Below are 27868 nucleotides of genomic sequence, written 5' to 3'. Positions count from 1 at the left end.
TTGTACAATTATCATGCTGGTCCTTTTTTTTTCAACTAGACTCCTTGAGTGTCCTACTCCTTGTAACTATTTGCTAATTGATTATTCTTTCAGAGTCAGTATTTCAAGCATCCAATATGTGTAGGGGAATATGGACCCAAGAATGGAGCAGAAAGACAAATAGAGGAACAGAAAGTTTTGCCTACAACCATGATGTTCTCAAGGTTAGCTGACTGTGCTCTGAAATCCACCCAAATTCCCATTTTGGGAGTTGCTGTGTGACGAAGGTCTGCCCCTGTGGTGTTGGGACGACTTGCTCATGGAGTTACAGTTCTTGCCTAACAGGAACCCACCACGGTAAGAAAAAGACTCAAGCTGGTTCTTTTGTTTTTAAGGTTGCAAGGAAATCAAGTCCATAACCACACTTGCTCTCACATTTACTGAAACAGGCCAATCTCAGAACTAAATGATAAAAATGAAAATTAATCAGGGACTCCCATGGGCCTCACATATGGCAGTTTTGAATCTGCTCTTTTTTTCACTATCATAATTGTTTTTTTAAACTCATTTTCTCTGGTTGAATACACAACTGTAAAAAAAAAGTGGGGGTAGTGGTGGTGATGGAAATGAATAAACCCATGGAAACAGTGAGACATCTACAGAGACAAAATTAGGAAGGAAGGAAACAAAAGCAATTTCAGTATCTCTGTGCAAGGCCTGCATACCTTTCCTTGCCAATACCCCTGGATCAGACTTGTCTCATGAGGTAGCAGGTGTTTCCTTGACTCACACAGAAAACAAGCCCTTGGGCTTCTTGTGCTGTTAGGGCGAGTTACATTCAGCACATGAGCACTGGGCCCTGCTCTGCCTGTCTATCCTTCCCAGAAGAGACACAAACGATCAAGTAGTTGAGAAAACAGTTCAAGAGGTGGCTTTGTCTCTTTTCTTTTTTTTTTTTTTTTTTTTGAGACAGAGTCTTGCTCTGTTGCCCAGTCTGTAGTGCAGTGGCACGATCTCGGATCACTGAAACCTCCGCCTCCTGGGTTCACATGATTCTCCTGCCCCAGCCTCCTGAGTAGCTGGGACTACAGGTGCCCACCACCACACCTAGCTAATTTTTGTATTTTTAATAGAGATGGGGTTTCACCGTGTTAGCCAGGATTGTCTCAATCTCCTGACCTCGTGATCCACCCGCCTTGGCCTCCCAAAGTGCTGGGATTACAGGCTTGAGTCACCGCACCTGGCCCTGAGGCTTGAGTCACTGCACCTGGCCCTGTGTCTTTTATTAATTTGAGCCAACTTAAAGTAAAAACACTTCTTAACATTGTAAAGTAGGGCTATGCCCCATCCGCTGAATTTTTGTTAAAAAGTCAAATAGGGATAGAAAGCAAGCAGCCAGATAGAATATCATGCCCCAGAACGCCATTTTCCTTGGTAGAACGTTACCACTTTAACACACAGAAACCTTTTCACACCAGTTAACAAATAGCATTAAGCATGATTCAAGTCAAGATTTTAAAAACTTGGCTGATGCCTCTCATTAAGAATTGAAAACTGTATAAGACTCTTGCTCTGGGAAACTGCATTCTGACATTTTAATAGTATTGCCTTAGCAAGAGTAGAAAATCCATGAACTTAGATTCACAGAAAGTAAATCAAGAATCCATCCAAAATGGAGTGCCTCTTGCTGAGTGATGGGATAGTTTCATGTGAGATGTCAGTGCAGCTTCTACACTTGACATAAAAGTTCCCATTAAAAAAGAAACGGAACTGCTGCTCAATTTTTTTTAATCAAGCAGAGTTATCTAAAGTGCTTTTTAGAAGAGACTATTAGGACAGGAATGGAAAGTAGTCATTATGACTAATCTGCTTTAGGAGTTGGGGTAACCAGTATTACAGGAGGGACTTTCAGTGCCATGGGGACATTTTAGGCAACTCAAATTCCTTCAATTGTTTGCAGTGGTCCTCTTGAGGGGATGTAATGAGCTGACATGCACCAGAAGAGATAGAATGCACTGCCAGCTGGTAGTTTACTCTTGTACAGGAAGGCTGCTTTTCTCGTACACCATTCTTTGTTGTGTTAAAGAAAAATAAATATATAAAAGCCTAAAAGTAAGCTTTCAATTCTTTATGTCTGGCAAAATTGTCGGTACAATGTACCTTGAAGATATATCCACAGTGCTGTCTTACAGGGTTGTTATGAAAGAATAAGCTCATACTATAATAACCACCCCATACACTTTACAGTTTATAAAGAACTTACATATACATTTTCTCAGTTGAACCTCACAACATCAGTGGGAGGCAGGGGAGGCAGATATTATTATCTCTTGAGAGGGAGTGACCCTGCTGCTGCTGCTGCTGCTGCATATGTGTGGCTTTTGGTTTAGGAAGACTAAGTTGATTGTGTTGTATTTTCAAGTATTTTATATTGTACAAAGATGTTTATTGCAACACTGTTTATAACAAGGAAAAACTGGAACCTACTCAAATGCTTGCTAATAGGGGAATGATTAAACTGTGGTACAGGCCTAAATATGACTCTGTAGTCATTAAGAATTTTGATGAAGTATTAGAAATAAATGTACTGACAATGAAGTATATTTATTGATGAAGGAAATTGTTCACAATATTTCAGCCAATAAACAATAGTATATGCATTTTTTGTAATAGGAAAAAATACACATGGTAAAATAGCAGTTATCTTTGTGTGCTGTGAATATGTATGATACTTGTTTTCTTTTTCATGTTCATCTATCAATTCTAATATTAGTGTCAATAAATATTTAAAATGTACTATCTGACATTTTCAACGAGAAACACTTTTACAATGATAGCTAATGGAAAATATATGGCTCCACCTCTGGGCCTCATGGGTAAAGTGATCCTGGGCATGTAGATGTGTCAGCCATGGTCATGGCAGGGCCCTGAGTTCAACCAGATGGCACAAATGGAGTGTGGATCAGGTGTGGCTTACAGTGCTGTGCAAAGGGATAAGGAGCAAACAAGGGTGACAAGGCACCAGACACCAGCAACACTGGGAAGCCACGATCACTCCTTGGGCCAAAAGGACAAAAGGAGGAAATAGAGTTACCAGAGCCCTGGGGACAGGAGTTGTGAAGGAACTCCCCTCATTCCATGGGAGCTGCAACAGCAAAGCATCGCCGATTTTGTCAGACACCAGTGAGGCCGGGAAGAAGTGCCCTGACCTCTTTCCTCCTGCATTTTCTGCTGGTGCCTTCTGCTGACCAAGCCCTATGGGAAGCCAGCTGGCAGGAGATTCCTAGAGTCAGCCTCCTGGTGCATAGAAAGGGGCAAAGCAGGGCAAAAAATGGGTCTGGCCATGGGGGCTGTGCAGCAAACACAATGAGCAGAATGTCAGTCCCCGGGAGAAAAGGGGTATTTCTTAAGAAGCTGAAACAGAAAGGAAGAGCCTGTTGGGGCAGGATGGCCTGAGTAATTTGATTTTTTTGCCTGTGCTCAGAGCTTCAAACATGGGGGGATGGGATCACAGATCACCTAATGCAAACTGAGAGCAAAATTTCTTCATGGAATTTTATTCAGAGATAAAATTGTGTACTTTTAGACCCCAATATTATCCATCCTTGCTGCTTGAAGAGAAGAGGGGACTGCCAGGGAAAGGAAGACCCAAGTCATCTCCGATGTACCTCACTGCTTCCTGCTGTCCCATCTTTATTCCCATGCTGTCTTTCACTTCAGTGTCTTCGTCACCAGCCCCACATGATAGCTTAACAAGAGGTAGCATGCATCTAGTGAGCACTTGCTTAGAGTAAGCAGTCGGGGGAGGCACTGTTTGTGGTAGGCACGCAACATGATTAACTCATTTAATTCTCACAACAACCCTATGAAGAAAGTGACATTGTTCCCCAATCTACTGAGCAGCTAAGAACATTGATAATGGAGCCAGGCTGCTTAGATCTGAATGCTGCCTCTGCCATTTCCCAGCTATGTGACTCAGTTTTCTCATCTGTAAATGGGGATAATAATAGTGTCTACCTACTGGGATGTTTGTGAGGATTAGTTGGAGAAATATGAGTAAAGTGTTCTGAACTGGGCTTCATGTAGCAAGCCTGTCTCCAGTTCCCACATAAGGAAACTGAGGTACAGAGATGTTAAGGTACTTGCCTCAAATCACAGAGTTGATAAACAGCAGACCTGGACTCTGACCAGGAAGTGGGGGTCCTCCATGCAGGCTCTGAATCACTATCCAGTATTGCATAAAAGGGCCGTCCTCATTCCCTCCCTGCTACTTTGAGCAGAGAGAATGGGATCACCCTCTCTAACTGCTGAAATGAGTCTCTCACATTTTGGAACACACTCTCCACTGCCCAGATGAAGATCTGCAGAAATCTCATCCATGCTTCACACTGTACTCCTCCAGGGTCACTTCCCACTCGCTCCAGGCAGAACGAAGAGTGCAGATCCCCAGCAATGGTCAGCAGCAGATGGGGGCAGGGGTGTAGCGGCTTTTTTGTCTTATCTTCCTTGGGATCAGACAGAATGGAGACTGGAGTTGTGAGGTTTTCAAGGCCTAGGTCAGCAGGTGGGTCCTTAGTTTCCAAAATATACACCACGGAGAGTCATGACTAAAGCATACTCCAGTTCAGCTATCTGCTCTGGGCCAAAATAGAGGATGGGGCAGCCTCTTTCCTTGCATGGAGGATGCCAAGCATGTCACCATCATCAATTAATCCCCTAACCTATGTAGGGTAAGGAGCAGTCACCTGGGTAAAATAATGAGGAAAAACCAACATGAAACATTGAGGTAACTGACAGAACTCAGATGGGAATTCAAGAATTCTTTAAGCCTGGGCCACAGCATGATCTCTCGTGTTCTTTATTTCATTTCTTGGAAACTAGCTTACCTGTATTTCTTTCTTGCCTTCCTCTTAGCCAGGGGCTTTATAACAAGATTTTTTGTCAGTCTCATCTTTCATTTCTGAGTGAAATATGGTCAATTTCTAATGACAACAGAACACACCGAAAGCTGTATCACCAGTGAGTCAAAAGTCCCCAATATAATGTCCATGACTTATTGAAAACACAACAATCAAGAGGCCATTCAACAAATCTCTTTTCCTTCCATTCTTTTCTTCTTTCTTTTTTTCTGGCCTGATATTCAATGTACATTGAAATAATATGAATGCAACAAGATGTCCTCAATTTCACAGGTGCCTAGTGACCAAAGTCAAAAGAGATTGCCTAGTGTTCATAGAAAACAGAAACTCTTCCAAAAACTTCATGTACAAGTGAAAAGTGTATAATGTAAGTTTGCAAAATGTTGGTTGGTGCTTCATTTTCTCATTTTACTCATCTTTATAAAGTTGCTGTTAGGAAAGGAGTCATTTAGTCAATTATAATAGTTTTTCACTGAAACTGAACTGGGTCACACATACTGCTGAGTGGTGCCCTGGCTGGAGCCTGACATCTGGACTGTTGAGAGTAGGAGACAATACAGAAGAGGCTCTGTAGACAGTTTCCTTATCTGTCAAATGAAAGAGTTAGGCTAACCTTAAATAATATCTACGGTTTCTTTCAACCAAAAAACCATATGGTTTTCTCCCTAGCTCTGGACCTGAGCTATGTTCTGAGTTTTTAATTAATTCAGAAAATGCTCTTAGCTTTGAACCAAATGTAGGGGCGTCAAGATGTGAGTAGCAGAGATGGGAGTGTAGGTGGATTCTGGGCCTCTGCTGCCCATAGGAGGATTTTCCGGTGATTAGAAAATGTGCCCCCAGTCAGGCAACAGAAGGAAATAAAGGGTATTCAAATAGGAAGAGAGAAAGTCAAATTGTCTCAGTTTGCAAATGACATGATCCTGTATCTAGAAAACCCCATTGTCTCAGCCCAAAAGCTTCTTAAGCTGATAAGCAACTTCGGAAAGTCTCAGGATACAAAATCAATGGCAAAAATCACAAGCATTTCTATACACTAACAACAGACAAGCAGTGAGCCAAATCATGAGTGAACTCCCATTCACAATTGCTACAAAGAGAATAAAATACCTAGGAATAGAGCTAACAAGGGAAATGAAGGACTTCTTCAAGGAGGACTACAAACCACTACTCAAGGAAATCAGAGAGGACACAAACAAATGGAAAAACATTCCATGCTTATGGATAGGAAGTATCAATATTGTGAAAATGGCCATACTGCCCAAAGTATTTTATAGATTCAATGCTATTCCCATTAAACTACCATTGACATTCTTCACAGAATTAGAAAAAAACTGTTTTAAATTTCATATAGAACAACAACAAAAAAGCCTGAATAGCCAAGACAATCCTAACCAAAAAGCACAAAGTTGGAGGCATCATGCTACCCAATTGCAAACTATCCTACAAGGCTACAGTAACTAAAACAGCATGGTACTGGTACAAAAACAGACACATAAACCAATGGAACAGAATAGAGAACTTAGAAATAAGACCACACATCTACAGCCATCTGATGTTTGGCAAACCTGACAAAAACAACCAATGGGGAAAGGATTCCCTATTTAATAAATGATGCTGGGAGAAATGGCTAGCCACATGCAGAAAATTGAAACTGGACCCCTTCCTTACATCTTATACAAAAATTAACTCAACGTGAATTATAACTTAAATGTAAAACCCAAAAATGTAAGAACCCTAGAAGAAAATCTAGGCAACACCATTCAGGATATAGGCACGGGCAAAGATTTCATGACAAAAACTTCAAAAACAATTGCAACAAAAGCAAAAATTGACAAATGGGTCCTAATTAAACTAAAGAGCTTCTGCACAGCAAAAGAGACTATCATCAGAGTGAACAGACAACCTACAGAATGGGAGAAAATTTTTGCAGTCTACCAATTTGACAAGTTCTAATATTCAGAATTTACAAGGAACTTAAGCAAATTTACAAGAAAAAAGCAAACAGCCCCATTAAAAAGTGAGCAAAGGACACGAACAGACACTTCTCAAAGGAAGACATTATTTGGCCAACAAACATATGAAAAAAAGCTCAACATCACTAATCACTAGAGAAATGCAAATCAAAACCATAGTGAGATACCATCTCATGCCAGTCAGAATGGTGATTATTAAAAAGTCAAGAAACAGCAGATGCTGGTGAGGCTGTGGAGAAATAAGAACACTTTTACATTGTTGGTGGGAATGTAAATTAGTTCAGCTATCCTGGAAGACGGTGTGGCGATTCCTCAAAGACCTGGAACTAGAAATACCATCTGACGCAGCAATCCCATTACTGGGTATATACACAAAGGAATATAAATCATTCTTTTATTATTATTATTATACTTTAAGTTCTAGGGACATGTGCACAACGTTTTGTTTGTTATATATGTATCCATGTGCTGTGTTGGTTTGCTGCACCCATTAACTCGTCATTTACATTAGGTATTTCTCCTAATGCTATCCTTTCCCCATCTCCTACCCCATGACAGGCCCCGGTGTGTGATGTTCCCTGCCCTGTGTCCAAGTGTTCTCATTGTTCAGTTCCCACCTATGAGTGAGAACATGCAGCGTTTGGTTTTCTGTCCTTGTGATATTTTGCTCAGAATGATGGTTTCCAGCTTCATCAATGTCGCTACAAAGGACATGAACTCATTCTCAAAGGAATATAAATCATTCTATTATAAAGATACATGCATGCATATGTTTATTGCAGCACTATTCACAATAGCAAAGGCATGGAATCAACCCAAATGCCCATCGATGATAGACTGGATAAAGAAAATGTAGTACATATACACCATGGAATACTAGGCAGCCATAAAAAGGAATGAGATTATGTCTTCTGCAGGAACATGGATTGAGCTGAAGCCATTATCCTCAGCAAACTAACACAGAAACAGAAAACCAAACACTGTAGGTTCTCATTTACATGTGGGAGCTGAACAATATGAACATATAGACACAGGGAGGTGAACAACACATACTGGGGCCTGTGGGGTGCAGGCAGGGGGAGGGAGAGTATCAGGATAAATAGCTAATGCATGTTGGGCTTAATACCTAGGTGATGGGTTAGTGGGTGTAGCAAACCACCATGACACAGGTTTACCTATGTAACAATCCTGCATATCCTGTGCATGTACCCCAGAACTTAAAATAATTAAAAAAGAAAAGGAAAGAAAAGAAAAGAAAAGAAACCCACCTTGGGTGGAAGTGCCTCTAGGGCACAGGGCTTAGCGAGCTGACAGTTCCTTTTATAAATTAGGAACAGACACCCTTCCTCTGTGTAGATGCAGCTTGTGCCAGAGTGCTCTGCTTGGTGAATGAAGCCCTCACTCACTCTTCGGCCAAGCCCACTTGGACAGGGCAGCCCTGCACAACCTACATGAAGACCAGTGGGATGGGTGCCACAGCCATGAGCAGAATCCTTTCAAAGCCTCCACAGTACCTAGGCAGGAACCTTGTTACCTAAACACATGTGCACGCACGCGCGCGCGTGCACACACACACACACACACACACACCCCTTTGGTGCCAATATGAGTAATTTCTTGAACTATAACACACAGACCTCTCACTTTATAGAAAAAGCATGCTTTATGAATAAGCACAAGAGAGACAGTGTCTTCTTAGCCTTAATTTTCCAGAAAGCAGAGCCTGGTAAAAGTGCATGAATGCATGTGGTTTGTTTTGGGAAATAGACCCACCAGGAATGGGAGACTGAGAGATATCAAAGAGGAGGGAAGGCTGATCAAGGTGCTCCACTGAACTGGTCTCTATTGTGGTAAGTGGGCCTCCATCCTGCTTGGTTCTCTAAGGAACTATAGAGATTATATCTCAGGACTGTCCTCTCAAAGAACAGAAGAGAGGAACATTTCCTGGCTTCTGGCATCTATTGGTCAAGGGTTTCCCCTGGAATGCTAACTCCTCAAACATCCTGTGCAAACATGTCGGAACGTAAGTTGGTGGTGGTGCTAGCAGAGTCATTGGGGCAAGGAAGGCAACCCCTTGTCCAGATAAGTGTCTATTCTGGTAAGAATGAATCACTGATCCTTCCAGTGTAGAAGGCATCTGATGTAAAAAGCCTATCACCAAGTGACTGGCTGGTCTTCTTCAAGACGTGTACCACATGGAGTGATGGAATGTTTCACATCAGTCTCTCTGGTGAAAATCACATATTCAGGACAGCAGTTGCTAGACTGGTCTTGGTGAGATGGCACTAATGCCATTGGGGCCATGCAGAGCCTCTATCCCTGTCCCATGTTCCCTCTGTCATGCAGTGGCTAAGGAGAGAGGCTGGCTGATATCCTCATGACATCCTGTCACCTTGTTGTTTAGTGCCTCACTTGCAGAGGAGGTTCTCTGGTAGGCCTTGATGTGAGAGAGAAATCTACATGCTATGTGTCCAGTACTATAGATCCATCTGCTTTGAGGCTTCTGACCCAACCAGCAAGCCATTCGCCACTGCCAGTGGGTTCAGATACAACCTTCACTCAGACCACTTCTCCCACCCTACAAAGAGAATGAGCAAGTGCATTGTTCTCGGCTCTGCTTACTGGGAGGGGTAACTTTCACTGTCCTCAGGACCACCCCTCCATAGGACTCTAGCCTGGTGGTAGTCCATTTTTCACTACCACCAGCCTGTTAAGGCAGCCCATCTATGAACTCAGTTCAAGTTTTTGTCTTCATTGGTTGGTTATAGGGAATTACAAGACTTTAGGGCCCGGCGTGGTGGCTCACGCCTGTAATCCCAGCTCTTTGGGAGGCCGAAGTGGGCAGATCACCTGAGGTCAGGAGTTTGAGACCAGCCTGGCCAACATGGCAAAATCCTGTCTCTACTAAGAAAACAAACATGAGGCAGGCACAGTGGCCTGCGCCTGTAATCCCAGCTACTCATGAGGTTGAGGCACAAGAGTCGCTTGAACCCAGGAGGCAGAGGTTGCAGTGAGCCGAGATCGCACCACTGCACTCCAGCCTGGGTGACGGAGAAACACTTTGTCTCAAAAAAAAAAAAAAAAACAAACCAAAAAACAAAAAAAGACTTTAGATGTGAACTGAACAAGAGAGGTAGGTAACAGAAATCTAGGGCAGATGGAATTGACTTGCGCCCTCTGGATCTCTTCTGGCCCATTTCGTTGTATGATGGATTACTGCTGTGCCTGCCTGACATTGTGACCAACATTGTGGATCTGAAAATACTCAGCTGAACAGGGGTAGCTCTGGCTGCATGGTCACGTGATGTCCCATGTGCAGAAGATTCATCTCTGTCAGAGCTCAGAATGGAGCTAGTTTTCAAATGGTTTGTACTTTTCTGTTGGAGAAAGAAGGCCTAGTTCCAGAACCATAGGATCTGTGCTGCAACTCTCTTTTCTGAACTTGTCAGAGACTCCATACACATAACATCTTTATTTGCGAAAAGTAGCACCATTAAATCTGCTGGCTATCTAGCATGAGTGTCAGGGCCACTTGTATCATAGCCTGGATCTGCTGCAGATCTTACTCTGACATTCAAAACTGGCAGCCTTGCAAGTTACCCAAAAAATGAGTTAGAGCAATATTCCCAAGAGAAGTATTTGCTATCTCTGACTTCTAAATATTTTAAGTGGCTTTAAAACATCTCAAAATTAGTTGATATTCTTTCTATCAAGAGATGGGGTCTATGTCATATCCCCTGGAATCTGGCTAGGCTTCTTACTGGTTCAACTGATAGAGAATGGTGAAAGCTACTATGCTATATAACTTTAGTATACTATAGTATATACTTTTGTGTGTGTATATATAAAATATATATGTATATTATACACACACACACAAAATACATACAGTGCAGTACTGTACTATATGACTCCTGAGGCTAGATCATAAAAGACCAGGTCACTTCTTTCTTGTTCAGTAGGATCCTTCCTCTTCCAACTACTTGCAAACTGCTGTATTGTGAAGTGTCCAAGCCACATGGAGAGGGAATACGTTGGAGTTCCATTCGATGGTCCTCAATGAGCCCAGCCTTCAAGTGACACAGCTTAGGCATTAGAAATGTAAATGAAGATGACTCCAGAAGATTTCAGCCCAGTTTGTGTCACCCCTCAGCCCTGAGTTTTTCCAACTTAGGTTATAGCCAGCCTTTCTCAACTAGAGTATTTTTTATCTGAGCTGCAGAAGACAGAAAATGGTTTGAATGACTATTTTCTCAGTTCTACCAAGTATGGCACGTCACTATATCATTCTAAATACCTAGGAGAGAAATTAGTTCATTTCACATAAATGGATGCTTTAAGGGATTACAGCTGAATTCTATTATGGATGCCCAGTTTAGCAAAGCTGGCAGAAATCTAAAAGTAGAGACAAGACATTCCTGCTGTTCTCTGTCCAAATTCCTGACCCACAGAATCCATAAGTTTAGCCGTATTGTGGTGTTTTGCATCAGTAAGTTTTGGGGTGGTTCGTTACGTAGCAATAGAAAGCCAGAATAAGGTACAAGATCTAACATCTTGTGCTTTACCTCAAAGACTCTGTGCCAGCGTGCCTCAAATTATTGGATTCCTAAAAATGTCACTGATGGGCAGGTTGGGGAATCTTTGTGGAGTTTCATTCTCACCCCCGACACTCAAGTTGGTACTTCTGTTTAGCAGGTTAAATCTGCATAATGTCATCAAGATAGTGTGCCAGTAGAGTCCATATGCCTCTGGAATATTAAGACAATTAAGATCTCTGCAGACTATTTTGTGACATTGCACAAGAGGCTTCACATAGCCTTAGGCAAGACTATCAATGTGTACTGATGTCCCTCTCACTTAGAGGAGACCTGCTTTAGATCCCGTTTATTGATGAGGATTGAAAAGAACATATTCACCAGATCAATAGCAACATACTGAGTGCCAGAGGCTCTCTTGGTCTGTTTAGTAAAGATATCCCATCTGGCTCAGCAGCTGAGGTTGGAGCTACCATTTGATTAAGTTTAGGGTAGTCCACTGTCATCCACCATGATCTGTCAGTTTATTTTTCCAAGCACCATTCAGGTGAATTATATATAGAGATGCTGGAGAACATCATCCAGTGGAAATGGTGGTACCAATTCTCTTTGCTGGTGGCACTAATTTTCTTTTGAAATAGTGCTGACTTGGGTACAGTCTCCTGGCTGGTGGGGTTGTGCTGGATAGTTTCAGAGACTTCCATTTGTCCCTTCCTACCCTAATGGCTTTTACTCAATAGGCTAGGGAACCTGTGGGAGGATTCTGCTGCTACTTTGTTTATCCATCCAAATTATGCTCTTGGACATTGGGGAAATAACCACAGGTTGAGTTCATGGGTCCATTGGATCCACTTTGAAGTGTGCTTGTGGCAGCTCTCCTTTTAATTTTTTTCTAATTCTACAAGTCAAATACCACTGTAGTTGGCCATTCATCTGTCTCACCGGTGGGAATACCTTAGTCTCTTAGCCACTGCCACAGGTGCCTGAGAGCTGAGGCATCTTCCAATCTTCCTGTCCATTATAGTAATCATATATACCTATACTTTGCTACTGTCACTTAAGAATTGCTGCCTGGCCCCTGACATTCCAGAATCCTGTTATCCTGAATGATGCTAAGAAGTCCAGTGTTGTAGCAGCATCTCAAACTATCAACCCCAGTTTATGAGGGACAGACACCATTGGCACTTCTCAAAATAAGCCAGTACTTTCTTCAGCAGTGCATTTCTTATTGCTTTAGTCAAAGGAACACCCTCTGGGACTTTCTGAGGAATACAGACAGATGAAGGATTCTCTGATCTCACTAATAAATCCATTTTAACATTTCTACCTCCTTCTGACCCTTCCTTGATACTCCACCAAATTTATTCTAGCAACTCTACCTTATTCACTGTAACCTATTGTGTTCAAGCTTCAAAGAGTCACCCTACCAATGTGTTAGGACTGGGTCCAGATGTTTTTGCCAGGATGTTAAATTCTGAGTCATGGAAGAAGACTTGCATATCAATTAATTCTTCCTATCCATCTTTATATTCAGGATTTCCTCATCCAACTCTCTCAAGATGTATTCCCACGTGTTTTCCTGGATTCTGCCAGTGCCTGTTTGCTAGGTTGTGCAAGGTATAGAAGGAACAGGCATTGTATTTCCTGGATCAGGCTGTGCTGAGACATGACTCCAGCTACTGGTTATGAGAAAAGGGCAAAGTCAGAGTCTGAGGATGAGCATTGTCCTGCAAAGCACTTGCCTCAGCTGAGGCCTTTGCTGCATTCCTGCATAAAAGTAGGCTGTTTAGAAACAGGGAGATGTTTTTTTCCTTTGAGTCCAGAGTGTTCATAAAGCTGGAGATTTACTATTTGCAGGCTTGTTTACCCAAATGTTCTTATCCCAGGTCTCAGGATCCTATTCCTTTCATATTAGGAGTTTTGACTTTGCAAAGAACATCTGTTGAGGCCATGCATTCAATTGTCTTTGTAATCCTGCATGCCTTAAAAGTGAATTCTAGCCTTGATTTTCAGCAGAGTCCATCCTGCAACTGCAGAATTTAAGGATATGTTAGGACATTGCCAATCAGGTGTGATTATCTGGTGGTTAGTAGACATAAGCTTGTTTGTGACAAATCATATTTTTCAAAGCTGAGTGCAACAATATCTTTCATTCCACATGGGACACGTACTTATCACTCTCCCATTATGAAATAGAATCTTGCTCTTCCACTCTCCTAAATATGCTGAGCACTGTGACTGCTTTGATGAAAAGAACAAAGTAGAAATGATATAGTGCCAATTCTGAGTATAGCCATCCTAGTTCTTCTACTTCCTGCCTGTTAGAATGTCTGCTTGGGGGGAACCAGCCACCATGTTCAAAGTGTGACTACCCTGAGCCCTCTATGCTGTGAGAGCCCCAGATGAGTTTGCAGCTGACAGCCAGCATCAATGCTGGCCATGTGAGTGAGCCATCTTGAACTTCAAGCCCAGAGAAGCCTTATGTGGTCTCCAGACCCAGCTACCATGTGTCTAGAACCACATGAGATACCCTGAGTGAGAACCAACCAACTCAACTGAGTTAGCTTACCATATCATAAGAGAAAATAATACATTGTTTTGAGCCCTAAGTTTTGGGGTAGTTTGTTACAGAGCAGTAGATAACCAGAATAGCTTATAAAGCCATTAACAAAAGCCAGCCAAGTCCCAATTCCTCTATCACTGTGCCACACTGCTTAATTGGCATAGGTGCCACCTTCCACCTGCTCTTCCTTCCAGTACTCTCTGGTGCAAGGCTTCTTTGTGCCACCCCACTTATGACCAGAAATGGGCTCCTTCTTCCTGTCATACTGGTGAATGGTCCATCTTGAGCATTTGACCCTGAGTATCTGATTTCTAGAGCCACTTCTAATGCCCACTAGCCATCTGATACCAACTGTCTTAGCCTGCATTTCTCAAGAAAATGAAGCCCAAGACAAGGCTTTACATGCCAAGGCCAAGGTATTTATTTATTTATTTATTTATTTTTTCTGAAGTTGAAGCTCATCAAACTATATACTTATAATGGATGCATTTTATTATATGTAAATTATACCTTAATAAAACTGATCTTAAAATAACTGTTTTAGAGTCAAGACTTCCCTGAGTGCAAATCCCAACTTTGTCACTTATTAGTTGTGTGACCTTGGGTAAGCCATTTAACTTCTACAAGCTACTTCTCTGTGATATGCTTATCATATAAGGTATCACATAATAGTGCTTATCATATAAGGTGCTTGTTAAAAATTTAGACAGTAAATATAAAGTGCTTAGCCCAGGTCTGAAGCACAGTTAGCACTCAATTAACATTATCTGTTATTATTACCATTGCTACTATTAATAGTACTTTAGTATGTGATCAAAGTGAATTAACAGTAGCGTATACGGCTTTCATTCTATCATGTGACTGTGATCAGATTCAAGAGATCTGTTTATTGTCTTCATCACATCTTAAATTGAAGAGTCCTTCCTGGACTAGAGGAGATGGAAAACTGAAATGTCACTTTCTTGTGTGGTTCTTGATACTAACTGATAATAGCGTGAATGCGTAGAGAGAGCACATATTTGGAAACAGATAACTGCAGGTCCTAATCTCCGACCCTTATTGACTGTGTGAACTTAAGCAAGTTGCTTAACCTTTCAGAATCTTTGTTCTTTTAAATAAAATAAGAGAATAGAGTACCGAACTGACAGGATTGTTGTGAGGGCTTAATGAGAGAATATATATGTGGTAGCCATTTTCCAAAGAAAGCAGCTGTTCTCCAATAATGGCTACCCAGAAAGCTTTACCTCCTGGTATTCACACCCAAGAACAAATATGCTGCCACAGACCCACACAGAGTAGTCATTCCCAAAATTTTAAGTAACTGATAACACAGTTTAGCCTAGGAGGAAGTAATCTCCTCCTACATTGAAATGATACTGCCTGTCTTTGCAGCTAGGTCTTAACAAGCATTGAAGTTCTCTGCCTTGGTTTCCAGGACCTTGGTAAAGAATCCCAAAGTAAGCACTTGAAGAGGCCATGTGGAGACACAGTGAGGACAGCCAGACCCAAACTGTTCAAACTACCCCAGCTCAGATATCAGGTACATGAGTGAAGGACTTGCTCTAGAAAAAACCACGTGGAGAAGAACAGAGGACCCAGACAGTGGCCTTTTGTTTTGTGTGGTGAATACCCATCTTCAGCTATTTGAGCCATCCCAGCTGAGGCCACAGACTTTGTGGGACAGAGAAAAACAGTCCCTACTTGTGCCCTGACTAAATTTTAGACTTTCAGAGTCATAAACATAATACAATAATTGTTGTTTTATACCCCCATATTTTGGGGTGGTTTGTTATACACCAATAGATACCTGCGATAGTATGCATTTGAAGCTCTTGGCACATAATCAATTAGTTCCCAGCACAGAGTATAGCATTTTAAGAATTCCCTTTTAAGTAAGCAGCCAAAGTGTTTCTTTGTATAGGATTTAGAGGTTGCCATGTTTTGTACCAACTGTCTAGGCTTAGACCACGCATTGCACCTGACCCTCAGAAGGTTGGCCTGCATCCTAGGAGATGGCCTCGTTAGGAGCTTTGGGAGAAAGTTATGGGCCAGAGGCTGGGAAGCAATGAAAACTTTAAGAAGGAGAAACCATGAGGAGGAAGAGGAGCTAACAAGATCACTTTCCAGTTCTCTGTGAACTGGGAGTCTGGGTGTGACAGGTGTTGTAATTTGAATGATGTTCTAGCATTCTGTCTTTCTTCCCTGTGAACACCAGCAGTACCCATGAACTGGAACATCCTGAATAAATAGTTCTTCCATCTTCATCCTATCTGTGTATTTTCCATTTTTTGCTTAAGTTATTATTAAAGTTCACTTTATTACCTTTAAAATCATCTTTAAATGAGGTTACTCCTAGGCTAAAATGTATAATCAGTTGTTTAAAATTTTGGGAATGGCTTCTCTGTGTTGGTATCTGGCAGCATATTTGTTCTTTCTTGCAGTAATTTCAGTGTTCTATGGTCTGATCAGCTGCATGTGTATCCTACGTTGTTCTGTGTCGATACTCCAATAATTAAAACAAGATTTGAAAATCAGTTGCTTTTGTTGAGAAGAGTACCTTCAGATTAGGTCTAAGCTAAAACGTCTGCCATAGGACGGAAGCTTAGGTACACCCTGAGACTTCCTGAGTTACAATCTTTAAATATCCTCTGCAGCAGTCTTATGTTTCACTGTTTACTCTTCTCCCAATATGTTAGTCACTACACTTTGAAATGGCAACAAGTCTAATGTAATAAAAGAACAAAAGTATTTTTAAAATGTTTCTAAGAGTGATGCCTTAGGACCAAAATGAGGTGAGTTGAGCAGGGACGAGAGTTTTATCTGGCGTGTAGGGAAAGACTGGTCAGCATGGATTAGCTGGGAGACTTGGCTTTACATCAGTGAAAAAGACTTGAAGGTGTTAGTTTACCACAAACTTAGTATACGCTCAAAGTGTGGCATTTTTTCCAAAGGATTTAATCAAGTTCATACTAAATTCATTTTAAACAATGCCCAGGTGAAGGAAAGTCATTGTCACAACTAGACACTGCACTGATCTGACGACACTGAGTAAGTATGTCAGTGCATTCAGCAGTTATTCAGGGAGCCATGACAAGCCAGATATCCAGGACACTGAAATGTCTTCAAATGAAGTCTTAGATCAGGGATATTTCATTTCTTCTACATATATAGCTATTCTTCCAACAAAAATTTATTGATCATCCCTATGTGCCAGAACAACGCTAGGGAAACAAAGATGTAGAGCCAGTTTCTGTTTCAAGGTACTCACAGTCCAGTAGGACTGACATGCAAGTAAACAGACAATTACCATTCAATAAAGAAATTCAACATTCTAATTTGTATACACACGGATTGCCCAGGAAGTAGAAGAGGGAGTACCCAGCTCTTCCTAAAATGGTCCAGGACATTTTCTCTAGAGGTAATGCTTATTAGTGGCATTTAAATGATTTATTGTGTGCATATAATGAATAGAGGCAATATAGAAATAGGGAACAGTCTAGGCAAAAGCTCAGAGGAATGAGAGAGTGGAGCATATTTAGTAAACAGCGAACGGTTTTATAAGGTTGGGGTATAGGAGGCAAAGGGGAAAGGGGAGAATGACAAGGCTAGGAAGATAAAGGCAAGCTCATGAGAGGAACTTTATGGGCTCCAAGGAAATTTGAATTTTATCCTGTAAGAAATGGGAATTCACTAAAGGAGCACCTTGGTAGAAGTATGGAGATTTGATAAGCCTAAGGACAAGGAGACCAGGAAGCAAGCTGTTGCAATAGTACACATGAGAAATAATGAGAGCCTGAAGCAGTAGTCATACGGAAAGAGGGAGAGAATGAATGGCCAGGACAAAGAAACAACTCAGTGATGTGCTCATTAGCCCTTCCAGGTCACAATCTCTAACATTTTATACCATCCAATGATACTTCATCTCTCCCTTCCATTGGCTCTTCTCACCATCAATATACCCTAGATTTTACTAGTGTATCCTGTTTACTGTTTATCTGTCCCTCTAGAATGTAAGTAAACTCCATGAGAGGCAGGGATTTCTGTATGTTTGGTTCACTGCTGTATCACCAGTGCATGACACATAGGTAGAAAATTATGCTCTCATTGATAGAGCAGGTAGACTCATTTTGTATCATTTCAGAGGATAAAATTCACCCAACAAGATATTTAATAATACAATGCTGAACATTTTTTTTTTTAAGATCAGGAACAAGACAAGGAAACCATTTCTATTCAACATTGTAATAGAGTTCTAGCTAGTGCAATAAGGCAAGAAAAATAAATAAAATTGTCTAAAGTTGAAAGGAAAAAGTAAATGGTCTTTATTTGCAAATTATCTATGTAGAAAATCCTATGGAATATATAACACAGTGATTAGAACTAATAAATGAGCTTGGCAATGTTGCAGATAGAAGATCAGTCTAAATACTCGATTGTATTTCTATGTACCAACAACAAAGTATTGGAGATTAAAATTTAAAATATAATACTATTTACAATGACTTCAGAAATGTGAAATGCTTAGGAACAAATCTGACAAGATTACAAAATATTGCTGAGATAAAATTTAAAGAGCTAAATAAATGGAGAGATATACTGTGTTTATGGGCTGATAAACTAAATGCTATTTAGATGTCAATTGTCCTCCAAAGTGGGTTTCTTATAGGCAGCATATTTGTTTATTTGCTCTGCCAATATCTATCTATTCATTTTGATATTCAGATCATTTAATGTGATTTATGATATGGTTAGATTTAAATCTATCTTCTTGCTATTTGTTTTCCATTTTCTCCATCTATTATTTGTTCTCTATTTCCTCTGCTTTCTTTTAGATTGCATATTTTTTATGATTTCATTTTATCTCTTCCGTTGTCTTCTTAGCTAAAGCTCTTTGTTTTGCTATACTGCACTTTACACATAGCTTAAAAACCTTATAACAAACCACATCCATTATCCTCACATTAGGTACATAGGAACAACAACAACAACAACAACAACAAAACCAAAATGGCAGCAGATCCATAAACCTTCCAGGTTTTGTGCTATTTTTGTCATAGATTTTTCTTTACATATATTATAAACTTTATCATTTTTGTTTAAATAGTCAATTACCTTTTGGAGATAATAATAAAGATTACATATTTGCCTATGCTATGACCATTTCCATGCTCTTCATTTCTTTATGTAGTTCAGATTTCCAATTTGTGTCATCTTTCTTCTGACTAAAGGACTTCCTTTAACATATTTTGCAGCATAGATCTACTGGTGACAAATTCTTTCTTCTTTTGTATGTCTGGAAATTCTTTATTTTGCCTTCATTTTTGAAAGGCCTATTCACTGGTGTAGACTTCAACATTAACAGTTTTTTCATATTTAAAGGTGTTGCTCCACCTTTAAACAATGCTCTCACATTGTTTCTGATGAGGAACTTCTCCTGTTTTTTTTTTTCTCTATACATAATGTGCCTTTTTTCTATGACTGCTTTTTAGATTTTCTCTTTACCCTGGTTTTGGTTTTGAACAATTTGTTTATGTTGTTCCTTGATTACCTTTCTTTCTTTCCTTTTTTTTGAGACAGAGTTTTGCTCTTGTTGCCCATTGCCCAGGCTGGAGTGCAATGGCACAATCTTGGCTCATTGCAACCTCCATCTCCTGGCTTCAAGCGATTCTCCTGTCTTAGCCTCCCAAGTAGCTGGAATTACAGGCATGTGCCACCACGCCCGGCTAATTTTGTATTTTTAGTAGAGACGGGGTTTCTCCATGTTGGTCAGTTTGGTCTCAAACTCCTGACCTTAGGTGATCCACCTGCCTTGGCCTCCCAAAGTGCTGGGATTACAGGCGTGAGCCACCGCACAGCTGATTACCTTTTCTTTTCGGTACCTGTGCTTGGGCTCTTGTTCTATTTCCATTCCCCCACCTACTCTCCTTCTAGACACAAATTACACTAGTACTGATCCACTTGAATTTGTTTCATCAGCCAGGGAGTCTCTGTTCTTTTTGTTTTTATTCTTTTTTCTCTCTGTGGTTTGAGAATAGTGTCTACTGCTATGTCTTAAAGTTTCTTAAAATTTTTTCTTCAATGTCTAACCTACCACTGATTTCATCAGTGAAAATTTTATCTTAGAAATTGTAGTTTTCATACCTAGATGTTCCATGTAAATATCTTCTAAGTTCAATTAAAATATCTTCTATGTCTGTTCTTCACTCGTTGACCACATGTAATACAGTTATAAGAATTGTCCAAATGTCCTTGTCTGTTGATTCTAACATCTGTGTCAGCTCTGGGTTGGTTTTGATTGGTTGCTATTTCTCCTCATTATTGGTCATATTTGTCTACCTTCTTGCATACCTGGTAATTTTTTTTACTGAGTACCATACTGTGTGAATTTTGTTAGGTACTGGCTATTGTTGTATTCCTATAAATATTCTTGAGCTTTGTTCAGGGATGCAGTTAATTTGCCTATAAACAGTTTACTACTTTTCGGTCTTGTTTTTAAGATTTGTTAGGTGAAACCCAGAGCTGTTTTCAGTCTACTGTGAATTATTTTTCATTACTGAGAAAACAGCCTTCTGACTAGTATACCCAATGCCCCACAAATTATGAGGTTTCTCAGTCTGGCTGGTAGAAACAGGCATGGTCCTGTTCCCTCTAATTTGTGGAGGTAGGACTTTCCTCGCTGGAAACTTTCCTCACATGCATTTGTTGATCAGTACTCTGCAGAATATTCAAGAGGGAGCCTTGGTAGATTACCGGTGTTCTTTCTCTCCTCTTCAGTACTCTATCCCAAAAACTCTAGCTGTCTAGGTCTCCAGGAATCTCATTTCCATCTTTTCTCAGTGAATTCACTGGACTCCTATGTCTGGATTCCCTGCATGAGGACTGGAAAGTTCTCCCAAGGCAGTAAGTTTTTGGAAGGCTTATTTTGTAGGGGCAATTGTTTGTTTCCTATCACTTGAGAATCACTGTTTTTTTTTGTTGCCTGACATCCAGTGTCTTGAAAAGTGTTGCTCATTATTTTGGTTGTTCCAGGAAGGAAGGCAAGTCTGGTCCCGATTATTCCATGTTAGCCAGCAGCAGAAGTATCTCTATCTTTAAGAAATGCAATGCTACAGCTGACCTTTCATTTGTAGAACATGTCTTAGGTATCCTGCCATATGCAAAGATTTTGAGTGCAGAACCCCAGCTGAATTTATCTTAGTAACTCCAGATAACTGACACAGGCCTTTGCAAATCGTTGGTAAATTGAATTGCTGTTGGACAAGCAGGTGAAATTTTCACAAAGGGATATTTTTTGCCTTATGCGAGAAAGAAGTATCTGATAGTTTAGTAATGAAAACTTTGAAAAGACATAGTGATCTTTCCATTATGAGAAGCATGCAAGCAGAGTGCAGATACTCATTTGCTATGAATCAGCATTTCTGTATTATCTAGAAAAAGTCTCAGTCGCCTCAGTTTGGTGCTGATTTTTCTTTAACATTTCTCAATCTTATTCTTTGCCAAATGTGAGCTATTATAAAAAGAATTAGTAAGGCCTCTCTAGATTAATTATTACTTAATTATGAATGACTCTCTCTGTCTAGATTAATTATAAAAAGACTATTCTCCTCAAAACTTTTCTACAACTATACTTCCTACATCAGATAATCTCAGGTAACAGGAAGCCTAGACACTGTTATCCCCAGTTGGCTGATTGGGAAACAGAAATGCATGGTGGTTTAGAGGACTTGTTTTAAGTCACACAGTCAACTACAGAACCAAGCCAAGAACAGAGGTCAGGTCCCTAGATGCATGACAGCATCCTTTTCCTTTGGCTATGCTGCCTCATGATACGACAGGAGGTTTAAAAAGTTCAATTATTCTTTTTTTTTTTTTTTTTAACATGGGTTTTAGAAAGGAGGCAGGAACAAAGATAGCAGAGCAACTGTAGGATGCAGATAACGTGGCATGCGTTTCTACCATGGAAAGTAAGACTGAAATTGGAGCTGTTCTACAGCAGAGGTTAAACAATAAGAAAATGGAGTAGGGATCCCCAAGGCCCTGCTGATCTGAAGAATCCAAGTAAGCATTGAATTAAATCGGATAAGCAAGGGTTCAGGTGAGCCAGACAATTTTCAAAGTAAATAAAACACATCCAGTAGTACAACCTTATTTCAGGTAACAGAGTTTCTGGATAAAGGAGTTTCAGATAATCAGGGCTTTACAGTATAAACAAACACAGAGAACAAGTAACGAGGAAGCCTGGTATCTATATCTGCATTCTGTGTGACTTCAAATTATTAAATTTCAAAAATTCAGCCAGGTAGGATGGTAAACAGGATAGAAAATGCAGGGTAATCATCTAGCCCACATCATTAAGTAAGAAAATGTGTTGTGATTTATGAATGTGAAGGAAGGCAGGACAGACACTCTAGCCTGGATGGCAGAATGAGACCCTGTCTCAAAAAAAAAAAAAAAAAAAAAAAAAAAGAAAGAAAAGAAAAAAGAAAAATTAAAACAACAACAAAAAAGAATTCAAGGGTGAAACAAGTGTGGATCATTGACTGGGAATATTCAGACTTGCTTGAGAACAATGAGCTATATACACTACCACCTCCTCCTTTTTCCTCCTCCTCCTCCTTGTCCCCGACACTGTCTCTTCTATCTCCAAGATCCTAAGCCTTCTCACCAACAAGCTGTGAACCCCAGGGCTTGATACCCAGTAGAATAGAGGCAGGGCTCTGGAAGTGGGGAGCAAAGGGGATAAAATGATCCAAAAGTCACGGAGAAGAAGGAGAAGTAGAGGTGGTCCATTCAAGAAGAGAAAGGGGTGACTTTTTAGCGAAACCACAAAGAGTAAGGTAGTGGTTGGGGCAGAGGCTCTATTTCTGACTTCGGTAATATGGTTATTTCTCCCATGGGTTGAAGGCAGCAGGAACTATGAGATAATTTTTATGAGAAATGTATTCCCCTTTTTATTGCCTTTCTATATTCTGAATAAGTCTAGAGAGAGCCTCAGTTTGGTGCCAATTTTCCTTTAACACCTCTCAACATTTCCTCATCTCCTCCACCCTCTTTCCTTAACAAAGAGGGAACAGACCTCAATTTAAGAGCCCTGGTCGGCAAAACTGTGGTTAGCTGGAATTCAATCACAATGCTTTGTTTCGTATTTATTTCTATTGATAGTGAATAATCTGGTTTGAAATGTATAGCAGCTATAGTCATCTTTAAAATAAAATTTGATAAAAGAATTTATTACATTGGAATTTAAGCTGAGTGATGTGAAACTAATTATCAAACAAAAATTCTTCATTGACCTAAATGTCAAGAAAATGACAGGAATGTATGGTGGAAATAAACCTTAGTCTGGGAATCAAGAATCTTCCATGAGCTGTGAGTGTGATTTTTGGTCACAGTGATTTCATTTTCACTTTTATTAATGAAAGACATAGCTGCTAGCCAGAACTTAGCGTGAGATGGCCGAAGTATGAACATTATTAAGTTACTAAAGTTCTAGTCAAAGGCAAAGAAATGATGTTTTAGTGAGTCTGTGCCAACTTAACACACATAGAAGCTCACAAATATTGAAAGGTCACATGAAGACCCCCATCCTACAGGGGCTTTGGGATGCCAACATGTGGACTAGATTATTTCTATGAGATCTTCCAGTTCTACAATGCTGTGCCAAGTTTTCAATCTGGTGCCAGCAAAAGCAATGATGTGATAGGGAATAATAATGATAGATATTGTATTAAAATCTAATTGTGCTTATCACTACCTTACCTATCAAGTAGGTAGCTGAAAATGAATTTACTTGAAACAGAGATCAGATGCCAAGTATAACCGTTTCCCTTGTCATCTAAATTCTTCTCTCCTAAGAAAGGTTTTTTTCATCAAAAGTTTTACTACACTTTTTTTTGAAGGTCAAAGGAATTGAGGCCTTAACTAGATAAGATGGACAAGGGGAACAGGCTGGTTGGCTTTTGTCGGCCCACCTTTGGTCTTGAAGGGAGGGACTGCCCCTCTCTCCTCTATGGAGCTTCTCCTAGTTGACCTGCCCAAAGAATTTTCTATCTGTGGATTCTCCCTGAGAGCATAATTTCTCTGCCTTCCAGGGAAAACAACAGGGGTTAGGAGAGGAGCTGGTGAGACTGACAGCCTGGGTTCAAATTTCAACTCCTGGAGGGAGCCTCCTTTTTATTTAAATTTTCACATTTATCTAGCACAATGACTCAGTGCGGTTGGTCCAATTTCATGGCTGTTGCTGCTCTTTTCCAAACCTTTGTGTGAGTTAGAAAACACACACCTCTTAACCCAAACCAAACCATACACACACACTCTGTACCCATGAAACACAAATAGACACCCTGTCCTCAGGGCTGATGCCCCCTCCCAGGCTCCGGCCAGGACAAGCAGAGTGGGGAGAGGATTCAGCACCACCTGCCTCTGTACTTGGTGCTTTTATGAAGGGTTCAACCTACCAACCTACCAGGGTCCTGTGCAGTGACCCTGACAGACATCACCATTTCCTAACCAGAGAAGGTTAAATATTTGTGTTTCAAATAGATCATCCTGGATGTTTTGTACAAAATAGATTGGGAGAGGATGAGGTTGGTTTCAGCAAGTTGTTAAAAGCCTATGGCAGCTGTCCAGGTGGGAAATGATGGGCATTCAGGTGAAATGGGTGGCAGCAGGGATGGTGAGAAATGAACACATTCTAGGGATGTTAAGGAGACAGGTTGACATGTCTGAGGCTGCTGTGAGGATCCAAGAGCTGATGATGATGATGACAGTGCTGATATTAACAATACTATTGACTGAGGGTTTGTGTGTACCAGTTATTTTTATAAGTTATTTGAACCAAAAAAAAAAAAAATGACTACATCTCATTCCTGCATAGTTGCTGTAAGGATCAGAGATCACATAAAGTGCCCAGCCCATAGCAGATCTTTCATCACTGGTAAAAACTGGCCTTTGAAACTCCTGTGTTAGTTAAGAAGCCCTAGTTTGTGGACATGGGTGGATGTTGTCGGCAGTGGAACATAATCAAGACAGAGGCTCCATCACCTTCTAAGCATCAGGTTAGAGTCCTCCTATAACTTTTCAAAGCTACAGATATTCAACCCTACTTCCATTCAGTTAGTCCAAGATACGGGTCTTGGTATCCCTGTTTTAAAAGCTCCCCAGATAGCCAGGGTTGAGAAGCACTGAAGTTAAAAGAAGTCTTTGGAATCAGACAAATCAGGGTGACATCCCAGCCATGCCCTTCACAGTGGTTTCCCTTGTCTAAGCCTCAGATTTCCTATTTGAAGAAGGAGGATCAAAATTCCCCCCACTCCAGGTTGTGGGAGGATTAAATGAGGTGTTGTGTGCACTCCATAGGACCTCCAGGACATCTCTTTTTATACCTTGCTTAGTGTGGTGTCTGGCCCCTAATGTGGGTTCAATAGATGTGACTGCCATGACTGTGGGGTTGAGAAGCAAAGGAACTTAGTGAAGGCCAGCCCCAGGGGTGAGAACGCTCCACCTGTCACCTGGTCTAAATTGTGCTTGTTTCTTTCACAGATGTGGAAACCCAGGTCCAGTCAGGGAGTAAATAATCTCCCCAACGACACAAAGTGAGAGAGCTGGAATTTGAATCCTAGTCTGTGTCCTTCTGCCATACACCAGGAATCAAATTCAGGCCATAGCTAACTATTCTAGAGAAAGACTTGTTACAGAAGTGATGCTACCGGGGAGAAGAGCCCTTGTCTGTTCTGCTTTAAACTGCTGGGCTGAGCCACACAGTGAAGGGCAGGGGAACAGCTAGAAGCTGTCCAGGGCAGCCCAGAGCTGCTCAGACAAGAGCTCAGTGGTGAGGGCTTGGCGAGGAGGGAAGTGTGCGGAGGAAAGGGGGAAAAGGATCAGAGAGCTGCTGATTTCAGGGTGAGCAGAGAATCACATATTTTGTGTATGGTCAGATTAAGAAATGCAATGGTATATGCCTGCCAATACAATGACTGGTAGACTGTAAGTGTTCAGCAAACATTATTTTACCTTTTTCTTCTTTCAGAGCTGCCTCCTGCCCCCATGGGGAGGAGTCCATCCTCTTCTATGGTATACATCTGTTGGCTTGTTTGTCCATCCTTCCCCTTTCTGGGGACAGCCATGTCCATACAATGTGACCTGTATTAGTCTATTTTGTGTCGCTATAAATAAATACCTGAGGATGATAATTTATAAAGAAAAGAGGTTAATTTGGCCCATAATTCTGCAGGCTGTACAAGAAGCATGGCGCCAGCATCTGCTTCTGGTGAGGCCGCAGGAAGCTTCCACTCATGGTGGAAGGTGAAGGAGGAGCAGGCGTGTTATATGGCAAGAGCGAGAGCGAGAGAGAGAGCAGAAGGTGTCAGGCAACCAGCTCTCATGTGAACTAATGAGCAAGGACTCACTCATCACCAAGGGGATGGCCTCAGCTGTTCCTGAGAGATCCACCCCCTGACCCAAACACCTCCCACCAAGCCCCACCTCCAACATTGGGGGTCAAATTTTAACATGAGACCTTCGTTATCAATGTTTGTCTATCTACACATCCAAACTAGATCATAACCTTTGGTCTTTGGGAGATTCAGAGGGATGATACACTAGAGAAAAACAGCTCCTCTGGCCTGAGAGATTTTGACTTTCTGCTTTTCATGTGTGTTTGCTTTTATCAAAGAGGGAATCTGCTACTTGCCTGATACAACTGCATTTGGATACTGAACTGGGGCCCAAGGACGTCCCAAACCACTGCCTGGGAATGCCAATTTCTCATCATGAATTAGAAATCAACGCTAGCAGCTTCCCTGCTAAGTAAAAAAATTACATAATTCCTTCTGCACCACTGAATTAGGCTGATTTTTTTTTCCTTTTCCTGAATGTACAGTAAATCCCTAGTGGTTTAAGCCATGGTGCCTCTCCTTAAACATAATATGAAACCGCTACCAAATTTAAATAAAAAATAAATTCTGTGTTGTGTTAGGAATCTCTCCTGCCAAAAACTCTCACACAATTAACACACTAGCAGAATGTGTTGCTAATTTCATGCCACTGGAGTCTTTTCTGCTTCAGAATATAGAAACAAAATCAGGTCAGAGCTCCAATAATAACAGGATTTTGTTAAAATATACAGCCCTGTGTTGTAGATATGTTGTAGGAATGGGTGAAAAGGAGACTCACAGTGATGCATGAAATAGCTCACTACTGCAAATAGAAGTGGAAGAACTTGTCTCCAGCTTCTTTGCAGAGAGAGAGGAGGGGAGAGAAAGGGAGAGAGGGAGAGGTAGAGAGAGGGGGAGAGAGGAGAGACAGGGTGGAGAGAGATGGGAGGAGAGAGGTAGAGAGAGAGAGAGGAAGAGAGACAGAGAGAGGGAGCCAGGGAGGGAGAGGAGAGAGAGAGGATGGGAGAGAGGGAAAGAGGAGAGAGAGGGAGACAAGAAGAGAGAGGGAGAAAGGAGAGAGAAAGAGAGAGAGGAGAGAGAAGGTAGGAGAAAGATAGGGAGAGAGAGGAGAGGGATAGGGGGAGAGAGGCAGTGAGGAGAGAGAGAAGCAAGGGACAGGGAGAGATGAGAGAGAGAAGGAGCGAGAGAGAAGAGGAGGGACAGAGAGAGAAGGAGGGAGAGAGGGAGAAAGAGGAGGAGGGAAAGAGATAAAAAGACAGAGAGGAGAGAGAGGTAGAGAGAAAGAGGGAGAGAGGAGAGAGAGATGGAGAGAGGAGAGAGAGATAGAGAGAGATGGAGAGAGGAGAGAGAGATAGAGAGAGAGAGATGGGGAGAGAGAGGTAGAGAGAGAGAGAGGAGAAAGAGAGGCTAGGAGAGAGAGAGGGAGACAGGGAGAAGAGAGAGGAAAGAGAGACAGAGGGAGAGAAAGAGAAAGAGAGAGAGAAGAGAAGGAGGGAGAGAGAGT

At 41.2% G+C, this 27868-nt stretch overlaps 1 protein-coding gene and 1 long non-coding RNA gene across 3 annotated transcripts in view; both read left to right on the top strand.

The window, feature by feature from the left end:
* LINC03122 (long intergenic non-protein coding RNA 3122) overlaps positions 1-26934 on the top strand; it is a 56210-nt gene extending 29276 nt beyond the window's left edge. The window contains exon 4 of the mRNA XM_011772099.3: positions 94-26934. Within this exon, the coding sequence (XP_011770401.2) occupies positions 94-261 (168 nt within the window). The 3' untranslated portion in view covers positions 262-26934. The remainder of the gene's footprint in view (positions 1-93) is intronic.
* The window catches only part of LOC139363870 (uncharacterized), a 253128-nt gene that overhangs the window by 99575 nt on the left and 125685 nt on the right, over positions 1-27868 (top strand). The window lies entirely within an intron of this gene.

Source organism: Macaca nemestrina, chromosome 6 (assembly GCF_043159975.1).
Source record: "Macaca nemestrina isolate mMacNem1 chromosome 6, mMacNem.hap1, whole genome shotgun sequence".
Taxonomy (NCBI): domain Eukaryota; kingdom Metazoa; phylum Chordata; class Mammalia; order Primates; family Cercopithecidae; genus Macaca; species Macaca nemestrina.
This window is presented reverse-complemented; position numbering and strand designations above follow the sequence as displayed.